The following is a 23,094-nucleotide window of genomic DNA, read 5'->3' as shown; positions in this document are numbered from 1 at the left end:
CAGTCGGCTAACTTCACACAGAGTTTGCTACTGAAAGTTTTGTGCAACATGGCAGGATATTTATCAGATTTTGACGACGTGGGCGACAACTTTGAGTACGATGGATGTCCTTACCGGAGTAAATGAGCTGTGCTGCAGCGGTGGGCGTCGATGACGTCATCCCAGTAGACGAGTTCCCCTTTAATGTAAAGATATAAAACTTTCACCATGAAATTATTATGTTGCAGTGCATAATGTTTTTGATTGGTAATTCACTCGGGCAGGAATGACCTCCTGTGCTGTTGCTCTGACTGAAAACACACCGTGTTATGTCGAGTGTATATATATATATATATATATATATATATATATTAATCTTTTTATTACTTACATCAAAGTTAAAAATGGGCACACTCTTTCTTAGTATTTGGTAGCATTGCTTTGAAACGCCTTCACTTGGGCCAATCGTTTTTGTTTTCTTTCCACAAGCCTCTCACAATGGTTCGCTGGAATTTTCTCCCACTCCTCTTCTATAGGATTGAGGTCAGACCTTTGTCATGCCCACTCCAGTACCTCGACTTTGTAATCCTTAAGCCACTTTGTAATTAACTTGGAGGTGTGCTTGGGATCATCGTCCATTGGGGAGTTATTTGCACCAAAGCTTTATTTTCCTGGCGGATGTCTTTATATTTTGCTTCAGTACACCCACGTCCCCATGGGCAGCTGCAAACTGTGGTCTGTTTTTTTTTATGGCAGTTTTGAAGCAATGGCTTTCCCCTCGCTGAGTGGCCCTTCAGCTCATGTCAGTGCAGAACTCGTTTTTCTGTGGATAATGATACTATTTTACCAGTTTAAGCCAGCATCTTCACAAGGTCTTTCCTTTGCTGTGGTCCTGGGTTGATTTGCACATTTCGCACCAAAACACATTTATCTCTGGGTCTGTGATGGCTGTACAGTCCCACGTGTGTTTATACTTGTGTATTATTGTTGAAACAGATGAACACGGGACCTTCAGGCATCTGGAAATGGTACATAAGGATGAACCAGACCTGTGGAGGTCAATAATTATTTTCCTGATGCCTTGGTTGATTTCTCTTGATTTTCCCATGATGTCACAGAAAGATGCTGTGTGTCTTAAAACACATCCACAGGTATGTCACCAATTAACTTAAATTGTGTCAATTATCCTATCAGAAGCTCCTAAATCTCAGACTGGAATCATCTGGCATTTTCTACACGGCTAAACTTAGAGTCTGTGAATTTTTTACTTTGATGAAAGTAATAAACAAACATAAAAATCAACTACAAAAAATCTTAACTGACTTAAGAAAAAAAAAGTTGACGCTGATTTAATCCACATTGAGTCTTTTTTCTGAAATATATGAAAACTTCTTGTTTCAGCATATATGGGATATATCAGTGGTACAAACACATAACAGATAGCAATCGTCATTAGCCATTCTCAACGGGTACATTATCCAGGGGAAACTCTGTTGTATTTCTTTGATTTAAGACGTTCAGAACAAAATCTCCAGAAATTCGCCAGTACTCAAGTGTGAAAATGGCTTCAAAGAGCTGTTGCCATGGGCTCAATCAATGATAATGTTGCAGTTTTAAAGAAATTAATCTGGATGTGCATCAAAATGTTTCAGTTGCCTGGTGTTGCACACAGCTTAGATATCACAGGGCCAGCACAGACACAAACAAACATCCATGCTCACACCTGCTCCTGACGTCAATTTAGAATGACAAATTAACCTAAGAAGCATGTTTTTGGATGGCGGGAGGAATACGGAGTACTCTAAGAGAACCCATGTTTGCATGGGGAGAACATGCAAACTCCCCACAGAAAGACCCACCCACCGGCTGTGAGGGAACGGTGTTAACCACCACATCATTATACGGTTATGCTAAACTTTTAGCCTAATAAAAAGGTCTAATGAAAGAAATTTCAGAAGAGCTGACTGCCACACAAATCAAGGAACAATACCACAGCATTTTCAAACACCAAATCACAGATATACAACTTAAAAAGTTTAATATCATGGGTGTGGATTTATCACACACGAAGTTCAGAGCCATAGATGAAGGCAGCAAGTCAGCACATAGATGTCTCCACATCCTAAAAGGAGGAGTGTGTTTTGGAGGAGACCAATTTTCAACCTGCTCTGGGAGAGAACTGAGTTAGAGATCCTGTTTAAGTCCAATCATAAATACTTACTTTCTCAGGCTTGACTAAGCTCCCCCACAACCACAGGCTGTTTTTACTCAAAAGATTTGATGAGGAAAACTTGTGGTGTGTCCCCATAAACCAGAAATCAGACAATAAAAGTTTTTATTTATTTATATTTCAATCTTTTTTTTTACATATATATTTATAAATTTATGCATTTATTGTCTTGCAGCTTTGAAGAGTGTCGGATATCACAAAGGATTCTATTTTTTTTAATCTTTTTTAAGAGAATATGGAAAAAAGTCTGTATCGTAACTCATTGAATGGCAGGACATTTAGAATATCTGCAAAATGACTCTGCAGTGGCCTATATTTCTTGAAACAATAATGCTGGTGCATAGCTATAACTGTTGCCACTCAAGCAACCAATGAGTAGATGACAAAGTAAGCAGATGACAGTGAAATTCATGAGCTCCTGAGATTAAACAGAGCTGTGCGCAGGGATTGCCTGCAGAGTCCCTTCCATGATCCCTTTGAGGCGGTACATCATGATTAATGTTGTGCTCCTACCTGTTGAATCGCTTTGCCCGCCCACAGTGGACAACAGTCCGAGGCAGAGGTTCAAGAGGGTGGATTAAGATTAAATAGATTTTCACAACAAGTCTCCTCACAGGGTTGAGCTGAGCCACAGATTTAGATAACGGCGAGGTCACAGGAGGTAACAGAAGTTCACCTCAGGCAAGAAGTTAAACTTACATATTGTGTAAAACCTGAGCAAATAAACCGTTACCGACCTTAATTAACGTGATTACATGACTGGGCCATTCATGGCATGTTTGCATATGCTGTTAGTAAGAGTTAACTTCCCCGTTAAATGAAAATAAGCACAAATAAACAATAATTACACACAACACAAACCTTTCATATGGCTATTGCAGCTTAGTCACGTCCTTTGAATAACTACCTTGGATAAACCCCAAAGGAACATACTGCTGAGCAACACACAACCTATGACTCATGAGCCCATAATGTGACAGGTTAAAATTGAAGCCAATGAGAGGGTGCATCAGAAGTAATCAGCCGTGGCACGGCTATATGCAGTGCAAACTTTACTCTCTGCATGTTTGGTCTGAATTTGAGTCAGGCAGCAGTAAACTGAAGCTGGACGGCTTTGTTCAGATTTAGGACCACGGTGGAACCTTATAGAAGTAGAACATGAGGGAACAGGTTTGCTCTGCTAAGTGTGTTTGCAGCAGACAGTGGGTTTGACTCCCTCCCCATGCATGGTGCAGCAGCTGTAAAAAGTTGTTACAGCAGCTTTGTTCCTCTGTAAGAAAAGCAGCCGGTTCTGCTGGGGTTTTTACTTGTTTGAGGATGTCGCTATTAAAGCTTTAATATATCTAAACTAGAAAAGGCTTAACATCAGCCGACGGGAGTTTTCACAGACTGACAGTCCTAAATAACATTTCAGAATGTACCATCTACTCACTCATTTAGACAGCCTACTCTTAACAGCGTGATGCCTCCCTCCCTCTCCTTCCCTCTGCTGGCCTCTGCCCCAGAACTGGCGTAAACCATCAACAGTATGTTCGCAGGCTCAGCCTGTGTGCGAGGAAACATGAGCAGGGTGAGATATTCAGAGTCCCGGGCGGACGGCGAAGGCCGCTGGATAAAGCAGAGGAGGAGACGGCGGTCCGTGCGGTTAGAGCTCAGAGACTCAGGAGGGGAACATGTGAGCGGGGCATGGGCGACTGGAAACAGGATTATTGTTCAACACAGCAGAGAGACGCAGGAGGGACCCGGGCCAGGTAACTGACCGAAATACACTGACATATTAATTAGCCTTTTCTTTCAGGAATGGACAGATAGGCTGAATGGGCAAATCTGTTATTAAAGTTTTAACTGCAACGGAGGATAGACGCTCTTAAAGCTTGTTGATCCAGCGTAATTGCGCAGGACACAGTTCCCATGGCTCTTTAGGCTGTAACGACATTCAGTTCATATAGATAAGATAGCGGGACATAACGTTGAACAGATCCATGGATTCTAACGGCACTGCCAAGCACGGTGGTAGTTTATTTCAGGGGACAGTTGTGCATATTTCGCTGCAGGCTGCTGGTGATGAACCGTCACATCGCGTCGTTTGCCGTGACACTGAACCTGTAAAGAAAAAAATCTAAATTGAAGCCGATAAGGGGGAAAACACGCCACATTTCTAGAGTCAGTAATGCTGTTTGTTTTGCATCCAAAACGTGGAAAGCTCTACCCAAAAATAAAAAACCCATTCATGGCTTACAGGCGTGCGACCGCAGGAGGAGGAAGAGGAGAAATATTTCAGATGCTTCTTCTAAAATTCTACTGGAAAACATTTTTTTAAGCGTAAATTGTCCAAACAGTCCAAACCACCAAGCATGTCGAGTCACTTCACAGTTGTTCCGCATTGTTTCCAGTCAATTTGAATTACACAGATTTTTTATTTTTCAAATATAGATTATGCTTCATGCTGTGTGAGAAAATCATTTCTCTCGTATATGAGGCTTTTATTGCAGCGCGGAATTGTTGCGCACGTGTAACAGTATGAAATACCTGACCTGCTGTCTCCACCAACGCATCAGTTTTAGTCATCGCTTATTTCCAGAAATGTATACCCGATTAGTTGTGCGAATAACCAAACAATCTATTGGGATATTTGATTAATTTATCTATGTAGTTTTCATCCCCTCCTAAAAGTAATTAGTTTCCACAAACACTGAGTTGCTGCAGCTGTATTCAATGAGCACCGCTGTGGTGACGCATAACAACAGTCCTGTTAACGCAGGGACAGTCTGGAGGCTGCTGTACAGTATGTAGCCAGGTGTAAATGCGTGAACATGCACAAAGCGTCGGCACAGATGCCGATCAGAGATTACTCATATCAAACTAGCATTAAATGCGTATCTGAAGCTGACATATTTTCCGAGGTCGAATCTTACATCACCACCGCTTTACTGTTGAGCGACATGTAAACACTTCTCTTTTGAAATTTTCATCCACAGGAGAGACACTGGGACACTGTGAGCAATCCGAGGAGTTTTCCCCTCTCTTTTTTTGATTTTTTTTTTACGCACCAGAGAAACTGCTGGACCGCGTGGCCAAAGATGAACACCATTGTGTTTAACAAGCTGAGCAGCCAGGTCCTGTTTGAGGAGAAAGCGAAGGAGGTGGAAATGAGCAGCAGAAATTACCTCGAAGTCATCGACGGGCAACATCCAGACCTCCTCTCCAGCAACCAGAGCATCAGAGACAACCAGGCGATCCGGCACAGGCGGAGCGGGTATGTGAGACTTTCTGTTAAGTTGAACACTGCAGGTCAGCGTGTGTGGATGTGGATTAATTGGAGACCCCCGGGCTGTTACTGATGAGGATATCTGCATATCTGCAACGTTTTCTGGCTCATTTCAACTGTTTCACTGTTGTTTCACGCGGAAGAGCAAGAGCGTGAACAACAGCTCCCTTTTATAAGACGCTTCTGATTACCTTTTCAGCTTGTGGGCGACAAAAGTAAACTGAATATCCAACTTCGAAAGGACCTCCATGATACAAATAGTACAGTTTTGATTTATATGCATGCATGGCCACCTGCAGCTTTAGTAGATCTACTCATAGAATTACAGCTTTGATCGCACAGTTTCTGCAGCGTGCGTGATTATGAGTTCGTGCACAAAATCTGACATTTGCAAGGTTAAGATAGCCACAATCACTACTGTCACTTCCAGTGCTTCATACGTCAAGGCTGAAGGGGAAATTTGGTCATTCAGTCTGATTTTTGTCGCGTGGCTTTACTGCCACATAATCTAAAATAATTAATATTTCCCAAGTTGGCCCTCGTTTAGATGTTGACGTTCACAGTTAATCTTAAAATTAATAAGTAGGTCAACATTGCTCAGTAGCGTGTCTTTCAGAGGTTCCCATCTGTTTCCAATAAATAAATCCACCCTTGAGCTCTTTGTGTGGTCTAGCCCATCACACTAGACCTATTAAAAAAACCTAAATATACATATATCATATATATATTTGTATTGTTTCCTGTAATGGGAAGCAGGTGGAAGATAATATCATGATCATTGCTTATATTTGCACCTTTATGAGGCTCATACTGTATGACAAAGAGTAGAGGGGTAGCAGTCACCATAAGGAGCCTGCTGATGGAAAAATGAACAAAAATTATGTGAGCTTATTTGACTTTAACGTGTACAAATGAAGAACATTGAATTAATAAACAGAGGTGTGTGTGTGTGTGTGAGTGGAAATCAAAAGTTGAGAACACGGAGTGAAATGTCCTTTAGGATGTTCATAGAGATCAAGATTACAAGGAAAATATTTGTAGAACATGAACCTCAGGCAGACGTTGAGGTTAGGCTAAAATATGTTACATCTGCAGTCAGTGGAGCCTTTTCGTGAGATAAAGGAAGAAGCGGAGTGCAGCACCACACTGACATCTACAGGTTCAGAAAACTGGAGCTACAGGTGAGACTGAGTCCTTCACAGCTCAGGAAAACCAGCAGATTCCTTCAGACTGACTTTAGGAAGAAAGTTTTTAGAACTTCTTTTGGTGGATCGTCATGTTAATTATTAATAGTGATTTCATTATGTGTTTTTTTTATTTTTTATTACAACTTAAAATTTGCTATAGTTGCTGTAGCTCAGAGTTGCGGAGACGAAAAAGAAGTTAAGAATTTATCATTTGGATATTTCATGAGCCATGTCGCCCTGCCGTGATTTTTTGTAAAGGGAAACCAACGGTATCATTTCGGCTCTTTGTCGGTCCCTTGTGTAATGGCTTGGCTGTAACATCGACCCAGCTACATTGTTCTTGATCCATTTCTCCTCGGCGTGAAAAGTTGGTCTGGCAAAAATTTGGCGCCTAAGCAGAATGTTTTTGTTTGTTTCATTGCAGAGTTTAGGCGGTTTGTGGGACATGCACTAAAAAATAAACTATCAGTTCGTTCCTTTTGTCACGCTGACTGTGTTTGCTTTAGCTTCTCACTCTTCGCTTCTTTCAGCATAATTGCAGTGCATTTGGTGAGAAAAATGCATGCTGATTTGTGTTCAACTCTCTGTTTCATGCCTAACAAATTCAGAAAACATGCTGCTCCTCTCAGGGCTCCGTTTGCAGCTGCATAACATTGTTTGGCTAATTTAAAAAAACAACATACAGCTTTAAGAACAAATCATATCAGCCTATCACTTTTCAATTGGAGAAAATGAGTTTAATCTGCACTGTTTACCAACATGTTATCCAGAGAGGACTTGATGTTACTGACAGATGGGCCTTACACTTACAAGGTAATCTAGCAGATTAGGAGTTAAAGACCAATTCATTTTCGAAGGATAAATGTGCCAAACAATATGCAAAAAATACATCCAAAAGTATTCGAGTACATTCTGTATCTGTTTCCCCACAGAGGCCGTCCCAGCGGTGGAAAAGTGCGACACAAGCGCCAGGCGCTGCAGGACATGGCGAGGCCTCTTAAGCAGTGGCTCTACAAGCACAGAGACAACCCCTACCCGACCAAGACAGAGAAAATCCTTCTGGCACTTGGCTCGCAAATGACTCTGGTCCAGGTGAGCCTGCCTTCTTGTGGTTTTCTTTAAGCTGTTGGTAAGGTGACAGAGAAAAAAAAAAAGTGCGGTATTTTTTACTTTTCATGCAGTCTAATGCTGGCCTTACATTAGATATTTAATTTCTTAGGTTTAGAGTCTCCGTAATCGTATCTGAAAACATGGGTTTTAGCCTGTATTTGCAGTTTGGAGACAGGAGCACCTGTGTAGTAGTGAAATGTTTTGCTTCCACTGCCTTCCAAATGCCATAGCAGGTAGTTTGCTCTCCTTCATTTAGCAGCGCCAGAGGAAAATGACCAGACGACAACCCTCGTGATATTTGGCATATGACCAGTCTAAATGATAGATGTCTGCTGTTAAGTTCTCTCATTTATCGTTAAATTTCCTGCTCGGGCCCTACTGTCTTTCATATAGTTTGGTTTACTACAGTTGAAACCTTTCATTGTTATTTTCACTTTCTTCCAAATACTGAAGCTCATTTCATGTCCTTTTTTTTTTCTAAGTAATGAGACTCAATGTATCATAAATTAAAATGTGGCGTCGAGTTGCCCAGTGGCTCCTTTTTAAATGAACCTTTTGAAAAAAAAAAAATAGGAGTCTTCTTGTTTGATTACGTTTCAGAAGTGATTAGATTTTTCCTTATAAATGAAATTCAGAGGTTTCAAGGTGTGAAACTATTCAATTTTACATACAAAAGATAGAGAAATATTTCATTCATGATTAAACGTTTCTGATATTTTTGCTTTCTGCTTAGTTCTTATGATGACACATGACCGCTGATCTATAAAATAATCTGTTTTGTAAACGTGCTCTATTTGGACGATGGACAAGAGTTCAGTTAACGACTTTACTGAAGCAGCTGACAAACTGACCACTGTGAGGCGAATCCAGCAAATGCGTGTGTGTGTTGTGTCTGGCACGTGCAGCTGTGTGTGCACAGTATCATCTGGCTGACAAGGCCACTGATACGGCCTCAGAGAGTCTGCAGCGGCTTTTTCAGGCCGACGGCCACAGAGCTTAATCTGCTTCTCATTTTTGGGGCCCGGTGGAACTGTTTGTTTTGGTGAGGGCGAAGCAGAGTGCGGAGGAATGCTTTGTGTTGGACTCCGGGATGCTGCACTGCGAGCGCACGCTCGCAACCTCACACACGCATGCGTTTAAAGCTGACACCCAAATACCATCAGCAGTGTTAAAGGTCAGTTAGACTTTTTTTTAAATTGGCTGTAGGACAGATGAGTGAATTATTTTCAAATTTTCCACCCGAAAGGAGTTCTAAAGTTTTTCATTTATTTATTTTTATTGGCCCTCTGCTGAAGAAGTTTGTGTTGCTGAGATGATAAGTCTAATAATAAAACAGCTGCTTGAATGTCAAAAAGTTTTCTTGAAAAGTCAAGTGACATATATTTGACACTGATAGTAGCAGATGAATGCATTACTTTATCTTGTTTTTCCATTCTGAAGGATATAACAATAATATTTTTCCGGATTTTGAGCAGTTGTTATAGCAAAATAAGTTATTAGAAATTATTTTTAAAAACTTCTGGGACCATGCTGTACTTTTATCTGACTTTTTATAGCCTAAAGAAAAAAATAACAAAACCAATTTACTATAAGTAAAAATGATGGCTAATTGTATTTTTTTTAAACTTTTCATTGACTAAGGCTGAGAACAGCCCAGATTTTCCACTATTTAGTCCAGACAGACCACTGTTAAGGCTGCCAGTGATGTTGAATGCATCACTTCCAAAGCATTTTTCCCTGGAAACACCCACCTGGCACCAGGTGTTTAAAGCAACTAAATCTGCCATGTTTTACCAAAAAAGCCCACCATTTTCCATGTAAATATGGTGATTTATTCCTTCAGTTTGTTCTAACAACCGAGTGCCATCACTCCATCACTGTTGAAATCCCTTGCCGTGTCGGCATGCTGTCTCCTCTTCGGTACATACAGTACAGACAGGCCACGAGTGAAAGGGCCGGTTTGGCTCCTCTTCTTAATCCTTCTGGGTGTCATCTGAACAGGCGTGCCATCTTTTCTCTTTTCTCTCATCCCACTCACAGCAGTCCTTCCTCCACTCCTCACTGGCGTGCTGTTCCACGCCTCGCCTCATCTCACCTCGCCTCCCCTTACCTCCCCTCCCCACTGGCCAAGTCATATGCACTAGATGCCACTTTTCCCCCAGTGTGCCACAGCACTGGGCTCCAGACAAAAGGATGTGGGATGGTCTTAGTTAACGAGAAACACGATACTGAAAGAGAGGATCTGAAAAATAAGTACTCTAGCATAAGGCCTCTGTCTCTGTGCCTTCATAAGCCGTTTGAAATCTATTGAGCATGAAAGGTTATTCTAGTATAACATCTAATAGTCTCTCCTCCCAGTGAATGGGAGAGCGACGGCTCAAGTGTCTTTTTTATTGCATCTTGAAGACAGCGCTGGAAAAAAGTGTATTATTAGAGGGAGGCTGTGCAAGTCCAGAATAAGCACAGGGGACGTGCATCTCAGTCAAAACATTAGTTAATAAAACATTGCGTTCGACGCCCGCCCGGCATTTGTTTCAGAATGGCGTTGATACAAAGAAGATGTATTCTGGGGTGTCTCTCTGGCATGTCTGGGTTGTTTCTTAAAGCTCGGATTCAGAGAGTGGCTCTGCAACTTGATTCTGATTCTGTCTTCTGCCTCAGTCTCTCTTGGGTTTTTTGAATGAGAATGATGGTAGGCAGAGAGCAGAAGGTTTCACAGAGGATAGACTTTGTTTTGCTTTGGATATGGAATAGTTTGGATACAAAACTGCACATCTTTCTATTATATCAGCATATGTTTCTATTTGCTACGCATTCCCACTTCCCTGTAATCCTTTCTCTCACATCCACTCAGGTATCCAACTGGTTTGCCAATGCCAGGAGACGACTGAAGAACACAGTAAGGCAGCCAGACCTGAGCTGGGCCCTCAGGATCAAACTCTACAACAAATATGTTCAGGGCAATGCAGAGAGGCTGAGCGTCAGCAGTGATGACAGCTGCTCAGAAGGTACAGTTAACATTTGTGAGCTAAAAAAGCAGCTGTATTTACCCAACTAGACCAGTTGTACATGCAGTAAATGATGGTAAAGAGGTGAAAGAACCACCCAGCACGAGGCAATGATCATGGAGTGTTTTTTCACATCATACTATGCCACTTACCAACAGATGCCAGTTGTAATCACACTAAGAATAGCATTTCTTTTTAACATAATACTCTTTTGCATTTTAATTTGTGCTACTCGCTAAATAGGAACGTGGGACTTTCCTGATGTGTTGCTTTTGCTCCATATTGAACAGACCAATTCTGCACTGCACATGCATTCATGTGTTTGCATTACAACAAAACAGTGAAAAAATTGGACATTGTCCTCTTTGCCAATAGTCTGTATATACACTGTCACTTGAGTCTCTTAACTTTCTGTAGATTTACAGCAGTTTTCCAGCTGAGATACTATTACATAGCACTCCTTCCCACACACGGCCTGGATTTCTGTCCCTTTAAATTCATGTTGTTTTCACTGAGAAGCTTTCTGTATTCTTTATTGGACTCACAAATAACCTTAGCTCCAAACTCTACACTGAAACTCACCACTAATAAAGGCGTATTAATATCGAGCTGCAAGCTGGCACCTGTGTCACAGGTATCCTGAAACCTTGCCTGTTAGCCAAGGAAAGTGTAGAAGAAATATATCATTAAGTGATACGCAATCAGACACAAGTAATGCTGTGATTACTAACTGTAGTGTGCAAACCAACCCTTTGTCAAAATAGTTAAACCTTTAGTGTTACTATTGTCATTATCAGTTAGTAACATAACCTGGTGTGAACCTGATGCATTTTGAGTGATCAGGAAAATGTTCTTGCATCATACTTGACATGAAATTGGCCAAAAGGTCAGGCCATCTCCCACTGTGTTTGTTCCAGAGTGGGCTGATGCTGTGCAGAACCATGTTCTGGGTGTGTATAAACACAGCCGAGAGACACAGCGGCCGGTGAGCTGCAACACGCTGTCATTAAGACACCCCGCTGAGGCAACCTCTGCCTCCCAGCCTACAATTGGAAATGAGTAGCTCTCTGGCTGCTGTGTATTTACTGCAAACACATGCACACATGCTGATTCTCAAGGGAGAGACTGGCTTTTTCTACTCACTGACAGCACAAAAAACAAGGTCAGGAAACAATGAAAAATAAAACTTCTGCAGTGAAGCAGTAAAAGGTTGAACAGTAAGGAAGAGCACTTTGGTGTCAGGAATCTCTAATTAAGTTTTAGAGAAGGAGAAGCTGAGCATGTGGCTCACAGAGGAATGTGTGCATGGTGTTTGCTTTGTATCTGCCACAGGCCACTGTACCACCGGAGGCTCCGTATATCTCCCTGACTCTTCTCCCTGTCACATTATGGTCATGAAGCTACCCGCAGCCTGCTCCCACTTTTGACCCATGTGCTGAAAGGCCTTCTATTATGTTTTTAAGCCTATGCTTTTGTTCCAGAGACTATTTCTGGGGCCAGATATGATCCCACTGACCCTGTGTACATTCCTCTTACTGTCCTAAAATGGTCTAGCTTGTTTTGGTAGCTGGAGAAGTACATCCAAGGGGAAAAAAGGCTGTGTTCAGCATGGGATCTGGAGTGGACATGCTGTCATGATGGTGTAAAAAGTTTTATTTAAATATCTGACAAACATAAATGTGGAAAGACACTGTCATGGGATTAAAATTAAATGTCAGATTGTGAATCGTCAGAAATGCAGAATTCCACAGTACCAGAGGAGAGACATGTGTTTCTGATATGTGGGAGCTATAATTTGGATTTGGCTCAGACTGAATCAAATGTCCAAGCTACCCAAATTACAGAATTACAGTCTTGGCAGAGACACTATCTTGAGTGAATTCTCCCTGATTTCCCTCCTGCCAGAGGATATCTGGTTTTTCGGTAGGGTGTTTTATGTCTCTTTGTCTCTTGTTTCTTTCATCAGGTAAGAACCCACGCTTTAATTCAATCTCGTCAGCTGCAGAGCACCCTGAAAATTATTTATTTCTGCTGGGGGAATGGAGTGGCAATGTGCTTTTGATGGAGAGGAAATCGACTGCCATCCATTATGGTTTTGTAATGCGTCTTAAGTCTCGGCTGGGCTTTGTGCTATTGAGGAGGTGCCAACAGGAGGGCATGAGTGCCAGGTTGAAATCTCCCTGCCCTGGTATTTGGATTCAAGATTAGCTCAAAATAACCAGAGTACAAGTCAGGGGAGATGAACAGAAGTGAGAAAATAATTAAAGCACAATATTCACTGATGGAAATGTCATTGATTTTGGGTGACATTATAGCCATGTGAAAACCAACCTGGCCTGAATGTAGTGGCCTGGTTATAGATGCAGAGGGAGAGTAAAACTTCTCTCTTGTCTCTCTGACAATAAGCATTTATGTATCACTATATTGTTGTACAGTTGCACTTGAGATATTGTCAGCCTTTCAGCCCCCCTCTGCTAAAAATCAACTTTTCATCTAGTTAACATTTTCATTTAGTGTTTATTATGTGTTACAAGACATATCACAAGCAAAGCCAGCCATTAGCACATTACCTGTGGATTTCTATTTTGAATCTGCAGCGCACCGTCCGTAGCCTCAGAAACGTGAGCCCTGCTGGGTATATTGTTGGGTGGGGCTCTGGAAATTATTGGGGGGTTAACACAAGCAAGGTGAAGAAGAAGCTGGTCTTTTTTCTTAAACAGCTTAAACAGCACATGTGACATGTCTCGCTTGTGGCTGTGATTGCATGAAATCTGATCCGATATGCTTTTTGCAAATATGTTTAACTACAGCAAAAGAGAATTTTGTGTATTTGGAGGCATTTCAGTGTTCCATCTAAAGTACCAGGAGATACAGATCTGCTGTCTTCTATTTTCAGAAAGCCGGTGTGAGACACTTATGATCTCTTTGAAGTGAACATGTTGTGATTTGGCAATACATGAATAAAACTGAAAAATGAGTGGAATCATGAGGAGTTATTCTCTTATCCACAGCTGCTTTAACAGATCTTTAAGCTTTTGCATTTGACAAATATTTACTTTATCACTAATTTCTCAATTAAAGAACATCCATGTAACATGTATAACAGCATCCATATAGGCTCTATCCTCCCACTCATCAGCTGTGACCATCAGGAACTCGTTGGGTTGCTCTCTGCGGGGTATTACTTTTGCAGAGGTTTAAACGCATATATACGCAGATATACTGTACACACTTTTTTAATTATTAGAAATTTGAAACAACAGTTTCAACAGTTTCATAACAGATATCAAAAAGGTGAAATCATCCAACCCATGTATGTTACGCATGAGTTGACATATTGATCTTATTAGTAGCATTGCCACTGGAGGTGGACACATGAATCATGGGGTGTCATATCAAAAGCTATTTATTGCCAACGGTTTTAGGCTGCAGTTGAGCAACAGATTAACACAGCAGTTAAAGGATGTGATAATGTGTAGCATACACACCTTTTGTTTTTGAAAAGGCCCTCCTTTAAAAGTATTAACGTTATATGTTTGTGCCTTGACGGTGCAGATGGGGACAACCCTCAGAGAACACAGAGCAGCCCTGAAGAACTCAACAAACCCATGTACCAGAGCGTCATCAAGAAGGAGGGCTCCTCTATGGTCAGCATGGCCATGGGTATGGGTATGGGTATGGGCACAGGGCTGCGGTCTGTTGCCGAAGCCGCCTCTTTGGCAGAGGACTACGTGTCTCCACCCAAGTACAAGAGCAGTCTACTGCACCGCTACCTGAATGACTCCCTGCGACACGTCATGGTGGCCAACGCTGTCATGGACGCTCGCAAGAGGAACCACTCTGGCTCCTTCAGCTCCAACGAGTATGACGATGAGCTGCTCTCGCCGTCCTCCTCTGAGGCTGAGGCAAACTTTGTTTATCGGGCTGGTAAGGAGCCACATTTCTTGCATTCTTTCCTTTTAAGAGGCTCACTCACACACGCGTGCGCGACATCCTTCACTTTTGTTCTTTTTTGTCCTCTTCAGCTGCACATTTTGTTTTAATTATTGCAGCTGGTCCATTATTTCCAACTGTCTGCCCCTCTGACTGTCTTCTTCCCTCTGTCTGAACTACACCAAATCTGTACTTTTTCTGTTGCCATTGCACTCTCTTCAACTTTCATTCAACGTGTTGATTGTTTAGTTGAAACTGGTTCTTATGACTGCTGTTTTATTAGATTTAAACAAGGTGCAGTGTATCCACACTCATGTATCCACAGAACAATAAGCCGTTTACATTCACACACATAAGCACACTGGTTGTCTTTCACCTACTTCAGCCAAGTAGAGATGGAATTCGCCCCAGCCAGCTCCTCTGTCCAGGATTTAACAGGCCAGACACAACAAGGTCGTGCAGAACATGTTCTTTTTCAGGCTACTGTTTGGCATGCCTTTAGGCTTGCCACGGAGTCCTGCTGAGAGAGCAGGGCCAAAACATATGTGTTGCACGCATGTGTGAGTTGTAAAAGCGTATATTTATTTTCTTAGACACAGTGATAATCACTTTTAAACTAAAACTAGAAAACACCCAGTTTCTTATATACAAACCCTTGCATCTTAGTCAAAGGCAAGATTACCTTAAAAGGTTGCCTTTTCTACTATGCATCAGTGCTGCTAATGCATCCACTTAATTTTTCTTCCTTTATAAGAAGATGCTCGCTGCAGTTAATTTCCTCCACAATGAAAACACCCATCATAGCAAGATGAAGTCTGTTTGGTCTGGGAGTAGCTGTTGTTTAATCCGCTCTATCTCTGCCTTGTTGTTTTCATATTCCTTTGCAATATGTTACACTGTGTCACAGTTTTTTGGCACGAAATGGCACGAGATGGAATCCTGCAATGGCGGAAAAAAAAAAGTATTTTGAAATTGTTGCCGCATTGACTTTTAATTAAAGCCATTTTTGCAAGATGAAGTTTAAAAGAAGTCAGATTCAGCTTATGCATTTGTTTTTAAATGAGCTAAAACTAAGTCAAAGTTCAAATGAGTAAATACTTCTTATTTGGAGTGCAAAGGGATTTTTTACATAGGCTGTATTATATAGAAGTGTAATTTAGCCACAAATCATATGATTATTAATTATATATTATTTATATAATTATACATCTGTATCTGTCTCCCCCATCAGTCTTCTCACTTGAAGTGAGTAAGTCTTCTATTTAGTCATTGAATTCAGTGTGTAAAGAAGCATCATTATTAAGGGTGGACCTTTACAGAGGATTTTTATTTAAAACATATTACACAATGAAACTAATTTCACATTACATTAACTCATAAGTCCCTTTTCTGGTTACTAATTACTTTTTAATCACTCAAACTGATTACTGGAACCTTTTTTACCCCAATCCAGCTAAAAAGTTTAACAGTGATATAATCTATGTGGATTTTCCGTCAACCTTGAATTTAGTTTGAGGCTTTCCAAATCAAAAACTCTGCATGCTACAACTGTGTGCACGGCGTTTCCGCCTGCAGCGTGTCCGAGCTGTGAACAATCAAGGTCAGGCCTGTCTGCCTCAGCTGAGAACAGTGAGCCTTTGTTCAGACAGACTTCTTATCCAACAGTAATGTTTTCACTTTCTGTTGAGCATGGATGGAACCCGGAGGGGCCGGATTTGAAGGTGTAGGTGGTGGAGTGACGGAGGGAAGAGCTGGTTTTATTGTGTCTCTTATGGGCAAATGTGTTTCATATTATGTGAGTGTGAGGGAGAGAGTGTGTGTGCAGAGTTTGTATAAGATGCATCAACAATTGCGACAGGCACAATTCTCTTGATCGAACAACTTAAAATCCCATGACCTGAGTAAAGATCAGGCTTTTCCACTGCAAAAGCACCTGCTGAGGCTCACATATGGAGGAGGAAAGAAAAAGATGGATAGACCAAAAGAGACTAATAACCTTCACTCCACCAGATTTTAATAAGAGAAATCCCAAAAAAGGTTTGATTCACCTGGCTGACCTGCTGTTTTTAATAGAGAATAACTATTTTATCTCTCTGGTTAATATAATTTCTTGGCGCGGACATCTCCCTCTTGGACTCCTCAGGCTCTGGCACGCTTACAGAATTGTTACTCTGTTACATGCCAGAGAAACTTTTGAATCCGCACATGGAAAGTTCTCATAGGCCGTGTGGACTCATGGGATTGAGCACCTGCTGGGGCCCTCCGATCTGATCAACCATTCAAAGAGACAAAACAAAGAAATGTTGAGAAAATGACATTTTAATTCGACATTTGATCTTACTCAAGCAGACAGCAAATGAAAGACTGGAAAGAGAAATCACTTTGCATCATTTCCTCAACTTTTTTTTTTCCCTCAGCATTCCACAGTCCAGATATTTCTGTTGTGAACACGTACTATTTTTACAAATAGTTTATTGTGTTTTTGTAAGACATGAAAAATGTGTCCCTGAGTTGCAGATTTCACATAAATCTGTAGTTATATCAGCTGCACAGAGGAAAAAAATGACAGAATAAATAATATTTGAAGATTGCTGAATGTTCTCCAGTTTTCTTTTTTACAATAACAAAATATTTCAACATTTTTAGCTTGTAGGGAGGAAAATTATTTCACTTGAAAGACAGAGCTGAAACACAAAATGGTATCACATTCTTTTAGTGAATTCCAGGTTGCGAAAACAGTCGCGATTGGTCAAAGCAAAAGTGGTGTCTGGCAACTATTGTCTCGTTTGCTATAAGTCCATTATTATGCCAGTTGGTTATTGTGGGTGCAGCCGGAGCTCCTGTGAGGGCAGTCAGACGTGGCAGAAGATGGAGAGTGTAGATTTACCCCAGTGGAAAACTAAACATCTGTCGGCTTGAAAGGACTCACATTCATGTACAACACGCAGGTCTCAAATGAGCACATACACATACACATCTAGTACAAACACCCATATCCACACACACTGTAGTCCAAAGCCTTTCGGGAATTTCGTTGAATACAAGGAGCAATAGAATTCCATCGCACATGCCAGGGGTTTCATGCCAAATTACCCTTTAATGGGATATTAAATGGCAGGAATTTGTCTGAATGTTTTTCTTCTTGCTCAGTACCAGATTTCACTCCGTTTAATATCATATATATCATTACATGCCAAATGAATCCCAACCTTTCTGTGGACTGAGACTGAGAGATCTCGGTCAGACATTTTACATGAGATTGACAGTGGCATGTATTTTCAGGTTCTCCCCTCAATGGACTTTGGTTACAGCTGCACACAGTAGCCTGATGGTGACAGTGAAATGCTTGCCAGTGCATCCATTGATTTGCAAAAGAACCCATAGCTTGAAGCTTGTCAGTGGTCAACAGTAAGTTTCCAATAATAGGATTATTGTGTGCTTGCTATAAAGTACACATCTAATGAACTATGATGATGACATATTGCCGATAAGCTGATGAAAAAGAGTCAGACTCAACAACCAAGCATGCAGCTTTGTGGGTAAAGTTGGATCAGTTTGCTTACACAGTGAAAGTGCTAATATGCTGATGTTTTGAAAGTAATATTAGGCTTCTCCATTTATCCTGAAAACATTTGCCAAGTAACACTAAGTGCAAGATGTGATCATCATTTTTGTAGATATTTGGTCACGTCTTTAGATACATTTTGATCTTGTGATGGCACTAAATGAGAACTCGGGGTCACCAAAGTTCATGGCAATCCATTTTTAACCTGATGTGACAGATGGTTTGTTGCTCAGAACCATCTGGGAAGTCATCCATGGAAACTGTTTGGAAAAGGGCACGAACTTTACATAAATACTTGGCAGGTGATTGGATGAAACGTCTATCAACTTCCTCAAACAGCAGAGCCAGTTGGTTAAAATCAAACTCTTGTTGAGGCCAACTGAAAGAGGAGCAATCATCTTTTCAATCGAGAAAACAAGTGAAGGAACAGATTTTCTCTGGTTGTGGTGTAACTGGTGCTACGTAAAGGTTTCACATTGACTACGTTATTACACTGATAACCACAATTGCCAGTCAAGGAGGCCAACGTTTCCGATCCACTGTGCCTTGAACACAAACGCATAGCTTGAAGCCTGGCAAGATGGATTCTCTTACAAGAACCCATCTGCCCCTGAAGGTAAATCTGTGCCTATAGCTTAGAAGAGTTTTTCATGTAGAACTCAAAGTGCAATCACAGGAGTCATTTATCCTCTGGTCACCTGATCTGTCCCACAAACTTTCATAAGAATTCATCAAAAAAAGTGATGGACCAACCTCAAACCAAAACCTTGTTTATTTGTTTTTCTGTCAAATTTGTATCCTGATAATGACAATATACATAGGAAATACCAATATGCTGGCATTTATATTGTTTGGCCTGTTCTTCATCCTAATTCAGTATTATGGTACACCAACAGCTGTTGCAGAGAACTAAACACAAAGAATAGTTGAGTTTGATGGGGTAGCCGCTAGTTTTGCATGTATCAGACTATAAACCAAAGTACTCAACCAATTTCAGGGATCACCAAAGTTATAACAAATCATTGTGAAGGGAATATGACTGCAGTGACCAAAAATAAAGTGTCAATGTTCAAACTGGCCAAAATGGTTTAATCATTTATTTCTAAAATCAACTGCACATAAATTCATACATGAAACTGAGGATTTCTGCCGCAGAAATATATATCTGACAACTTATTTCTTAAGGTGCTGTTGAACACATTGGTCTCTTTCAAACCCGCTCAGTGAAAACAGCAGTGTTTGATGGCAGCCGCTAAGACCCTATGGGCCTTTCAAATTAGGTCACAGAGAGCGCCAGACAGTTATTGAATCATGGAGAGTTCAGTGGCACTTAAGCACCTCTGGAGTCATCCAGATGAATGGAAGAAAAGTAATATTAATGTGGAAAGAAATGTGAGTTTTTGGATTTCTGTGATGAGATAATACAAAAAAAATCTGTCATGGCTGTTTTCATATTTTCAGCTAACAACATATACTTGTTACTTGTTATACTAAACTGGATTTCCTTTACCATTAATATCTGTCTTGTTTCCTCTCAAAGAGAAACTCAACTTTGATGATGTATGCAGCAGTCGTGTTGAGGGCTGGTGGTGGTTGTGTATGACTTGATGCTTTGATGTTCTGCTTGCTAACTGATGAGCAGTATTGAAATTTACTGTAGACAACAGAAAAGACAATGCTCAACGCAGGGCCACTTAATGACAATGAGCCACTCCCAGTCGGTGATTGATGTGGACTTCTTGTCCCAGGAATTTAGAGATGTGGACAGACTGGCTATGATTTGCTCTTTCCATAGTTCCATAGGAAAGGAGAAAGAGAAGACAGAGCGAGGAGGGTTTGAGGATGCTATCCAAGACAGCAACTCTTGCCAAGACTCACTGGGTTCAGGTTAGGGTTTAGAAATCAGTGTGCAGGGGATGAAAGGAGGAGAGTAAGTGAGGAACTTGTTCCATCCAGATAAAGAATTGAGTTTCCTCAGCAGTAGCCTGCTGGGAGAAGAACAACAATGGTGGTAGCAGCTGAGAGGCAGAGAGAGCATGGTAGGAAGAATTAAGCTTCAATGAATATCTTCTTGGATTGCTTCTCATAATGATAGGAAGATAACACAAATCTGCAAAGGCTACTCTCATGTAGAAGAGGCTGTCATAACCGAGAAACTTATGTTTATGATCTAATCAAACACTATTGATGGGATAAACTGAAAAACTCCAAAGTGTGTGTCGATTAGGAAGGGTGACTTCAGATGAAGCACTCATTCTCTCAGAAATCTTGTGATTGATAACATAGATTTGATTACGTGGGATGGAGCAAGTTTACAGGATATTTGACTGTGTGGTAGTATTTTAGATTCTTCATTACAGTTTTTGATTTATTTCTAGATTACAATAATAAAAATAGAATTAGAAAAAAAAAGAAATAGATCAGGTGATGGAAATACTAAAATAGTTTAGGTGATGTTAGTGGTTTAAATAGTCTATAAAGATAAAGACATTGATTGAAATTAAAATGTTTAATACTTGTGAATAATAGTATATACTACAGAGGAGAGGAAAAAAAGCGTTGGAAAACCATGCGCACTGCTTAGTGTTCAAGGCCTTCAGAAATGAAGAATTTTTTAACAGTATTTGCTGCAAAACGTTTGTTCTTAAAAAAAAGAAGAAAGCATTGCAGTACAAATGAATGTAGTTACTTATGTCACTTGCACAGGACTAGACCTGATCTTAGAGTGGGCAAGGGGAAACATTAGGTAATATGAATGCATACAAGATAATTGCATTTTTTTTCCATAGGTCTTTGGAGCCCATCCCAGCTGCAGTTGAGCAAGAAGCAGGGTACACCCTGGACAGGTAGCAAGTCAGTCACGGGGCCAACACAGACAAACAACCATGCTCACTACTAGCTAGATTTAGAGCATACATGTTTTTCAACTTTGGGAGGAACCCAGAGCACCCGGAAACAATCCATGCACACACGTGGAGAACATGCAGCTTCAAACAGAAAGGAGTCAGTGGAGTTTCAGACGGGGAACCTTCTCGCTGTTAGGCAACAGTGCGATGCACCACACCACCCATGAGTTTTGTAGTTAAGCTATACAAAAGTTATTTCCTTATGTGAGGTCTGTTTGGTACAAACTTTTAAGTAGATCCGTTTTGAAAGTTGGCACAATTTCCTGAGGTCCTAATGTGCTTTGGTTAAAATATTAAAAATAATAGATTATAGAACTACAGCTCATTTTTCAGCCATGTCTTTACAGCTCTACTCATGCAAGCAGGCACATGACTGCCTCTCCACACCAATCCACCCATTAAAGCACTTTATTACCGTATTGGAGAGTATACACTACCATGCCTGAGAGCTCACACTACCACACACAGCAAACAAAGTGTAGTGGGGCTCTTGAGTTGGCCCCTAATGAAAGCCAACTAGTATAAAGCCCTCCTGACGCTGTTCTCCACCCTCTACCTCACTTCCTATCCGGCCCGTGTTGTGATTTCCTGCTTGTGGCCTCCTGGCTTTTGACATTGGAAGCTTCTGGAGTTAGGGATCCTAGGTGGTGGTTCACTGCTCGGCCAGGCCAGCTGCTGTTTTGTTCAGTTGTTGCTCTGTTTTGCCTTTGTTCATGTTAAAGGGGAACTCCGGTATTTTTAAACCTAGACCTTATTTCTGGCATGAAATACGTTTATCTACTCACCGAGAACAGTTTGGTGAAAGTCGACGTCCTTCGGAAGATATTTAGATACCTCGAGATCCATATAATGGAGTGAACGGGGCCATAGACGATGCAGCCTCTAAATAAGGAATTATCTGTCTTTATTTCACCAATACTTTAAGACGAATGAATGAACGCGTACTATTGCACTGTAAGTTCATAGCTGCAATGTTGTTGTTATTGGCGGCTATCGGGGTGCTTATAGAGGGCTTTCTACACACTCGTCGACTGGGATGACATCATCGACGACCGCCGCAGCAGCACAGCTCATTTACTCCGGTAAGGACGTCCATCGTACTCAAAGTTGTCGTCCACATCGTCAAAATCTGATAAATATCCTGCCATGTTGCACAAAACTATCAGTAGAAAATTACGTGTGAAGCTAGCCGACTGTCACAGAGCAAGGAGTAAATAAGCTGTGCTGCAGCAGCGCGCTGGGTTTAAAAATACCGGAGTTCCTCTTTAATTTTGTGGTTAATCCAACCATATTACTTATATTTAGGTTAAGTGGTTATCTTACCACTTGTGTTGATTTAGTTTGGTTGTTTTTCATTCTGTTTTGTTAGCTATTTTTCTTTCAGGAGCAGAGTGTTGGATTATGGGGAGGCTAAGCACTTGTGAGGAGGTTTCCTCATGTTGTTGCATGAGAGTAGAAGCACTGGGACTATAGTATTGATTGCACCGTGTGATTTGAGAATTGCTGTGTAACACTAGTGGTGAGTAGTGGTAGTACCCCTGGGCACTCCTCAGTGTAGTCTGCCTCTCCACAGGCAGTCTCTGCATCCTTTTTCTATAGGTTCAAAGGTTATTTTAATATCTTTAACTCATTTTTTTTATATATTTGAACATTACAAAATACTTATTTTAATTACTGTTTCAATAAAGACAGAATTTTAACCGACATTTCCTTTGTTATCTTTTTTTTTTTCTCATAGCAGCTCCAGCACTGGTTGAGTTATTTTGGTTGGAATAGAAATCTTAATTTTATTGTGAAAACACATCTCTGCCCTACCTTTGTGCCTTATTTATATCAATAAGAAAATTTCCTGGAGTTCAATTCCCCAAGTGGCATTGTCGACCCTATAGCCACTTTACCACAACACTA

At 40.9% G+C, this 23,094-nt stretch overlaps 1 protein-coding gene across 4 annotated transcripts in view; it reads left to right on the top strand.

Annotated features, from left to right (window-relative positions):
- Positions 1 to 3,890: 3,890 nt before the first annotated feature.
- The window catches only part of mkxa (mohawk homeobox a), a 30,276-nt gene continuing 11,072 nt past the window's right edge, over positions 3,891 to 23,094 (top strand). The window contains exons 1-6 of one of the 4 annotated variants that reach the window (XM_072378842.1): positions 3,891 to 3,960; positions 5,188 to 5,465; positions 7,597 to 7,756; positions 10,629 to 10,782; positions 14,338 to 14,709; positions 21,070 to 21,126. In XM_072378842.1, the coding sequence (XP_072234943.1) occupies positions 5,290 to 5,465; positions 7,597 to 7,756; positions 10,629 to 10,782; positions 14,338 to 14,709; positions 21,070 to 21,126 (919 nt within the window). In that variant the 5' untranslated portion in view covers positions 3,891 to 3,960; positions 5,188 to 5,289. Of the gene's footprint in view, positions 3,961 to 5,187; positions 5,466 to 7,596; positions 7,757 to 10,628; positions 10,783 to 14,337; positions 14,710 to 21,069; positions 21,127 to 23,094 lie in introns of those variants that run through there. The other 3 variants (XM_072378843.1, XM_072378840.1, XM_072378841.1) reach the window with 3 other exon arrangements.

This window comes from Leuresthes tenuis, unplaced genomic scaffold (genome assembly GCF_036924035.1).
Source record: "Leuresthes tenuis unplaced genomic scaffold, fLeuTen1.0.hap1 SCAF_24, whole genome shotgun sequence".
Taxonomy (NCBI): Eukaryota; Metazoa; Chordata; class Actinopteri; order Atheriniformes; family Atherinopsidae; genus Leuresthes; species Leuresthes tenuis.
Note: the sequence above shows the minus strand (reverse complement) of the source record. Positions and strands in the feature narration are given on the sequence as shown.